Raw genomic sequence first — 7777 nt, 5'->3', positions numbered from 1 at the left:
AAACGCTGTGGTATCTGGTCATTATGTTGAAGATGGTAATGTTTGTAAATTGAAGACGACTTTCTTTTGTGTCCGTCTACGCGCTCATGCAGGTGCCCACGCGTATACCCCACATATCCTGCATCGCACAGGTTACATTTAAATTCGTATACTACGCATTGTTGGTTGACAATGGAGGGCTTGACTTCTTGCACCTTAAGATCTTCATTGAGTTTTCGACTCACAAACACAGGAAGCGGGAAGAAAGGGAAGCGACCCGTCATGTTCGGTCTCCATAGTGAATTTCACGGAAGAATGGCAGCTACTTAGAACCAGCTCTTTCAGTTTGACGGGTCGTTGTATGAGCAGATTGACGGAGTAGCAATGGGTTCTCCTCTTAGCCCATTGCTTGCAAATATTTTCATGTGCTCCATCGAGGAAACTCTGCAACAGGATGGCTTGCTACCCCCGTTCTACCAGAGGTATGTGGATGACACTCTTACCATAATGCCCGATAGAGTAACCGCTGACCACTTCTTACGCACGCTCAACCATTGCCATTCTTCCGTGAAATTCACTATGGAGACCGAACATGACGGGTCGCTTCCCTTTCTTGGCGTAGAATTACTTAATCAAGCTCCCAAGATAGAAACCAAGGTTTACATCAAGCCCACCAATACAGGCCTTCTACTTCATTACCAGAGCCACGTAGATGATCGTTATAAACGGAGCCTAATTAACACCATGCTAGACCGGGCCTACCGATTATCTTCTGATTGGTCACATTTCCACGAAGAATGCGACCGGCTCAGAGAAGTGTTCAGTAAGCTTAAATACCCACAACACTTAATTGACACGGCCATCAAAAAGGTTATCGACACTAAGGTATCTGATCCACAGCCCTATCCATCGTCACAAGAGAAAGCGAACACCGTTAGAGTCATCCTACCGTTTAAAGATCAGGGTTCAGCGAACATTGTGAAACAGCAACTAAGTAAATTAAGTTTAAAAGTAGGAACTGCCATCCAACCTGTGTTTGTGAGTCGAAAACTCAATGAAGATCTTAAGAGAGAATGTCCGTGAAGACCGCGTGATATCAGTAAAATGTGGCACATGCTTCAAAAATTCAAAATCTTCATATTTCGCTCAGAGATACCCTATGATAAGCCAACAAACGTGATATATTTTTTTTGTTCAAAGCTGGTTGTATTTTCAAGAAAATTCTCAAAAACTGTAACGGGCGCCGACCGTCATAAAATGGCGGAAATTAGTGCGTCGAGTAACAACACAAGAAATTCGCTCGTGCAAAGCGCAAAAGGAAGCACGGGTTTTTTAAATTGGTATATTTGTGAAAGAGACACTGGCAAATAATTCAAGTCTAAAACCAGGATTGTTTACTTAACTGGAAATGCACGGCACGAGTTTGAAAATCACCAATATTTCATTGTTTAAAAATCTCATTTTGGAGCAGTTTTTCAATAAACATTTTTCCCATGCGGTATCACTCAGAAGCGCTTGAGATTATGGTTGTGATTAGTGGAAATGGTCTTCTTTTCAAGGATATAAAAATTAGTCTGGGGCTTTTAACTTCTGCACGGAAAAAACACGCTCTATGTCGAGAAAAATCACGAACTCCACTTGTCAACAATCACAAATAATCGAATTAGTCTCTGTTATCGAAGCCAGTATTCCAAGCAAATCTTAGTGCGTAGCGCCGTATTTGATTTGAAAGTTAACATTACAAGTTTACCTTGCAAAACTTGTGTCTGTAGATTGCTTTTCATCGCCACTCTCCCTTCAAAATTGTTATATTCCCTTCGACCATGTTTACCAAAGCACAAGTAATCAACAACCATACGTATGACTCCTGCATGAAACATTACAGTTCCTGACAGATTCAACCATATTTGAGTCTCCACACAGCTATAGCAAATAAAGTAACTCAATTGTACCATTAAGAAAAATGAGCCAATTATCTATAGTCGCAAAAGAAGAAATTTTGCAGCCCGAAGACGCACACAAGAGGAATCGTCTGTACTGAATGAGACGATCATGTTTGTCACGCAATGAGACCAAGCGCGCAGGACACCCAGCAAAACTAACAACCAGATTATATTTTTTTTCCGTGGCAGTTTGTCTGCGTCTACAGACTTCAAGCTTAAAATCCCCTAGCTGACATGGTACTAAATCTGTTACCAGCTTCTTATCTTTTAGGATGGGATTTTTTGGTACAATTTTTTTACAAGCAGATGCTTTGTACATCTTGCACGTGCAGCGGACAGAATAGTGTCCCCTGGTGTCAAACGGGGCACACCATCTCCAGCTTACTAGCCCGGCCTTGCCTGACTTTATCGACGAGACTAAAACAACAAAAGTTGAAGGCTGTGACAATTACTTCTTTACGATAGGAAAGTTCGCGCGTTTTGTAAGCTTCGCTCAAATAAATCAATCATTTATTAATATTATCTTTTATATTATTCAGATGTACACTACCCGCGTTTAGCGAAAGCTATTCATGGCGGGTAGTGTAACACGGGCCGGTGATGTAAGTGGTGTTAAGAAAGAAAGAAAATAGAAAAAGAAACCCTTTTCTGAGTTTTTCGGTTGCTACTCAAAACTTTTTCCCCTTGGCCACTGTCTATTATTCAGCTTTATCCTGCAATATATCTATCACCTGAAGGTTAGCCTAACACTGGTATAAATGCCACCAATGCTTTTAGCACTCAGCTTGTAAGGCCAATGAAGAACATACTTAAAGCAAAAAGCAGATAAGAACCCGGAAAACGAATCTTATTTCTGGCAGATGCAGCCTAGACAAAGTGACTGAATCTTTTTCATGTAAGGGTGTTTGCGATGAACTAATTTGTCAGTGACATGCTAAAAGACAAACAAATGTCACAGGCTTTAGAAGGACAACATTTTCAATGCCCTTTGTAACTTGAGCTAGGCTCGAGCTACACAGTTCCATATGGCCGATGAATCCGGATTAATAGCAATTTACAGTCACGGCATATTCCTACCCAAAGCAACGATAACTGTGCTCCTGAACATAAAATAACAAAAGGTTTCTAAATAATTATGATGAATATAATATTAAGCGCCACAGGGTTCGAACCACGGCCGCACCCATACTCAGGGTCAGAAATTTTCAGAGAAGAAGGTTAGACCCTCAAATGGTTCGGATGGACACGTTGAAATCTTTATGGCGGCCCCGTCTCCAATTTGGAGATGTAAAATAACCACTGTAATGAGCCCTGGAAATGACCATTCTCATTACCAGCGATTAGTCTGAAGGACTTCTGAGGGAATATAATGAGACTACAAAATTGTGTAACTGTCAGAGTTCAGTTTATTTGAGAGAACTTAACGGAGTTCTTCACAGATTAGTAGCTACGGCTATAGATAGTATCCATAATAATAATAATAATAATAATAATAATAATGATGATGATGATGATGATGATGATGATGACGACGATAACAAAAAGCATAAGCATTGCGTTTATAGTTGGGTTTCCAGGAAAATACGCATGTTGGTTTCATTCACGGAAAAAAGTTAAGTTCGTGATAAACATTTTAATTAAATTATCGCACACCAAAAACAGGCTGATTATTAAATCGGCGAGCTTCTTGTTGCAAGTATATGTTAATTTTTTTTTTCGACTTACGGCTTTTCGCTCAGTTTGAAAATAAGACACAACTTTTATATTTCATATTGACCTTCCCCTATCATGAATTAGCAAAACTACGTTGCCTTACGGGAAAATTTGTACCTGTTGGCTCTGGTACGTGTTAGATAGTCTTCGAAAGCGCCTTGTTAATACCGCGGTCAGCCTTGCGCGATTTCCCTTAAATTTGGCGTAGCTCGATAAGGTATCGTTGGGAACCTCTCCACCACCCAATGCCCAAAGAGGAGGGATGAACTGGACCGATGGTCATGCCCGAAATGTCACAAGGTGTAGTGAAAATTGAAGCCCGTGCCAAAATGAAGTTGATCTCCGACTCAACATCACTTACGCCGACAGACTGTGTGTGTGCTGACATGCTTTTTCCACATGAAAGCAACGGTAGGACAGGCCCGTAGCAAGGCTAAAACAACTGAGGGGGCTTGGCAAAATGGTGAAACAAAACTACTCTTCCTCCCCCCCTTCCCCCCCCACCCCCCTTCCACTGTTACTCAAAAACAGACTGATTTGGGAGTTTAAGATGTAACGAGAACATCAAAAAACCCCGGTAGATTTAGTAAGTAAAACAATAACTTTACACCTGGATCACACTCTTAGGTTTTTGTTTTTACAGCTTTTACGACTTCAGATTGGTTGGCTTCAATCCATTTTGATTCTTATTTCCGATTCACAAGATAGGAGTGCCTGTTAGCGAAGGAAACTGACAGGTAGTGAAAAGGCACTTGCAGCGTCAGAATTCAACATTAATTTGTTTTAATTATATATTTTTGGGCACATTGCTTTTTAACTTCCAAAAATTCTGGGTGGGCTCAAGCTCCCCCTGCCCCTCCCCCCGCTACGGGTCTGGAGGATAAGGGCACTTTTTTCTTTTGCTCGACTTCGTTTATCTTGGGAGTACTGTCCCCCAGCTAACCTCTGAGAAGAGCAATTGATATCCATTTCATGTGTTATCCGGAAGGACAACGTGGCTGCGTGATCATCTGTTTGTTTAAAAATTTTGAATGACGGATTAGGATTGGTTCACCTTCAGTTATCAAATTTGGTTTTCTTTGGTGTTGAGCGCTACCGCTTTTTCCTTCCCATTATTTTATTACTACTTTCCTTCTTCTAAATTTTACATTTGTTTCTTTCCTTCATTTCTTCCATTGTTGCTTGTTCGTTTTCTTTCTTTCTTTTTTTCTTTCCATCGTTCGGGCTGCTTGTCTGTCGATCGGTGGGTCTTTCTTCCTTAACCTCTCTCGTTCTTTTTGGCGTTTCTGTCTATTTGTTTTAAGAATTTTATATCACAGAGTGTCTCTTTTAACAAACCAAAATTATTTCGTTATCCGCAAAACTTGTGTAACACCTGAAGGAATATTGGTAACCAAGCCTTCCTTGTAAGAAGTGTGATAAGCCATTGCGTGACATACAAATGATATGCATGGATTGAAGAAGTCAAAACGACAGTGTCGCTCAGAAATCAAAAATCTCGCTCAATGGTCATTTTTTTACGATCAAACAACCTCAGTTGTACGTTAGAGAAAGATAGCAGCTATGGTGTGTTTGAAACTGCCAAGAATAGCGCCGATGTTTGTACAAGAGCCACCCGGGTATCGCTCAGATAGTTGTTGATTTCGTAAACTCGCTGTCAGAGGGAAGATGGTAATTTTGAAGAGAAAGCAGGACTGAAAACCAATCTACAGCCACTGTTTTAGCAAGGTAAACTTGTAATGTTGACCTTCTAATCAAATAGGTGCTAAGCCCTAAGATTTGCTTGGAATATTGGCTTCGATAACAGAGACTAATTCGATTATTTGTGTTTGTTGACAAGTGGAGTCATGTGTGATTTTCTCGACATAGAGCATGTTTTTTTTCGTGCAGAAGTTAAAAGCCCCAGACTAATTTTTATATCCTTGAAAAGAAGACCATTTCCACTAATCACAACCATAATCTCAAGCGCTTCTGAGTGATACCGCATGGGAAAAATGTTTATTGAAAAACTGCTCCAAAATGAGATTTTTAAACAATGAAATATTGGTGATTTTCAAACTCGTGCCGTGCATTCCCATTTAAGTAAACAATCCTGGTTTTAGACTTGAATCATTTGCCAGTGTCTCTTACACAAATACACCAATTTGAAAAACCCGTGCTTCCTTTTGCGCTTTGCACGAGCGAATTTCTTGTGTGTTACTCGACGCACTAATTTCCGCCATTTTATGACGGTCGGCGCCCGTTACAGTTATTGGTAATTTTCTGGAAAATAAAAGCAGAGCTGAACATAAGAAATACTCCGCGTTTATTAACTCATCATAGAGTATGTCTGAGCAAAATATGAGGGTAGTCACTTTTTGAACCTTGTGCCACCACTCACTCGGTCATGAAAAAAAGGCGCTCTTAAGGTGCAAGAAGCCAAGCCCTCCATTGTCAACCAACAATGCGTAGTATACGAATTTAAATGTAACCTGTGCGATGTAGGATATGTGGGGTATACGCGTGGGCACCTGCATGAGCGCGTAGACGGACACAAGAAAGTCGTCTTCAATTTACAAACATTACCATCTTCAACATAATGACCAGATACCACAGCGTTTTTTAGAACTGTTTCACGTTCTTGCGAAATGCACCAGCAAATTTGATTGCCTCATTCATGAGATGCTATTGATACGCAAACTGAAGCCAGAACTGAACGTGCAAACTGATTCAATTCGCGCTAAAGTATTTGTTTGACCATCTATTAATATGTTAATTTTCAGCTCTAGCCTATTTAAATATCCGCGTTCACAAACTGATTTTTTCTCTTGATAATGGAGTCAAGATGACTCCGAAACGTCGAACCTTAAATCTCTCTGTAATTTTTGCATGTCTTTGCTTCAGCAAATCCCTTTTAATTAAAAACATTATTGAAAGCGTAAAAAATGTTGAAAACGTGTTGAATCAAATTTAAATTGTTTTGAACTTTCACTCAACATCCATACAACATTTCCTTTGTTCTCAAAAATGTGAATGGTGTTAAAGCCGTTTGAACACTTCATTCAACATTTGTCCAACATTTGCCCATCATCCATTCAACTTTTGTGGAACGAATGTTGGTCAAATGTTGAAACTGTTTAAACGGGCCTTAAGTCAACATTATACTAATTCGTATCGTTTCTTCTTTTATCTAGATATTGATGACTGCTCCCCAAATCCCTGTCTGAACGGTGGAACCTGCACTGACGGAAAAAATAATTACACTTGCGCATGCGCAACCGGATTTACAGGAAGGAGCTGCGGTGTTAGTAAGTATTTTCACGAGCCGTTGAAAAAAGCCGGAGAAAGAAGATTGGTCTTTGAGATGGCTTTTTGTGAATTACATAGCTGAACCGGCTAACTAAGCGTACGCAGTAGCACTCAGATGTTTGCTAACAAACATCCAATGAAAATTATGACTTTCCACCGCACGCTAGCCGGCGTTTTACAACGATGGTAATTTTCTCTTGCTCCACGTACTTTTTAGCCTCCCTAGCAAACGCTCTTTAAGCTCGTCATGCAATCTTTTCTCCCAGCGGATTGCGTGACGAGACAGAAGAGCGTCTGCTAGGAACGCTATGTACTTTTAAGCTTGTACTGTGTGGGCCTAAAGACCCCTCATTCCACAACTTCTAGGGGGCCGAGACTGTGAGCTAGTTTTTCTATGTCAATGAAGATTCCAATGAAGTAAATTAAAAAGGACCACCAATACAAATCTAGGCTAAGGACTTCTGAAAAACAGGTAAATTTTAATCGAAAATATCAACTACATATGGATTTCAAAAACTTGTCAGTGTGCAATCTAAGTCTCTGAAACTTAATCTAAGATAAGGGACAGATAAAACTCCCACTCATCATTGTATCATTATGATTATCATTGTCATTATTATTATTACCTGCTTAGTTCATACCGGTTGATAACGTATATTCTTTCTATTCAGATATTGATGACTGTGCTTCAAGTCCATGCGCAAACGGAGGAACATGCACGGATGGAGTTAATAGCTTCACTTGTACATGCGCAGCTGGATTTGGAGGAAAGACCTGCAGTAAGTTGTCAAACGCGAATGTTTATTACAACAACTTTTGTATTTTGATGATTTTTATTTTTTCTAGTTGACACA

The 7777-nt window shown here is 40.0% G+C and overlaps 1 protein-coding gene across 1 annotated transcript; it reads left to right on the top strand.

Moving 5' to 3' along the window:
* The first annotated feature begins 342 nt into the window (after nucleotides 1–342).
* Nucleotides 343–6667, top strand: LOC146484702 (uncharacterized). Its single transcript, XM_085104424.1, has 3 exons — nucleotides 343–1054; nucleotides 6054–6137; nucleotides 6660–6667. The coding sequence occupies exons 1-3, from the start codon at nucleotides 364–366 to the stop codon at nucleotides 6665–6667; spliced, it is 783 nt and encodes a 260-aa protein (XP_084960550.1). The 5' UTR covers nucleotides 343–363.
* Nucleotides 6668–7777: the final 1110 nt, after the last annotated feature.

The sequence above is a fragment of the Pavona decussata genome, unplaced genomic scaffold (genome assembly GCF_977016875.1).
Source record: "Pavona decussata unplaced genomic scaffold, jaPavDecu1.1 SCAFFOLD_31, whole genome shotgun sequence".
In the NCBI taxonomy this organism is placed as follows: domain Eukaryota; kingdom Metazoa; phylum Cnidaria; class Anthozoa; order Scleractinia; family Agariciidae; genus Pavona; species Pavona decussata.
Note: the sequence above shows the minus strand (reverse complement) of the source record. Positions and strands in the feature narration are given on the sequence as shown.

Coding starts and splice junctions, on each gene's coding strand:
- LOC146484702 (XM_085104424.1), top strand. CDS start 364: ATGGGTTCTCCTCTTAGCCCATTGCTTGCAAATATTTTCATGTGCTCC. Junction 1,055..6,053: donor TGAAGATCTTAAGAGAGAAT/GTCCGTGAAGAC, acceptor AGGTGCAAGAAG/CCAAGCCCTCCATTGTCAAC.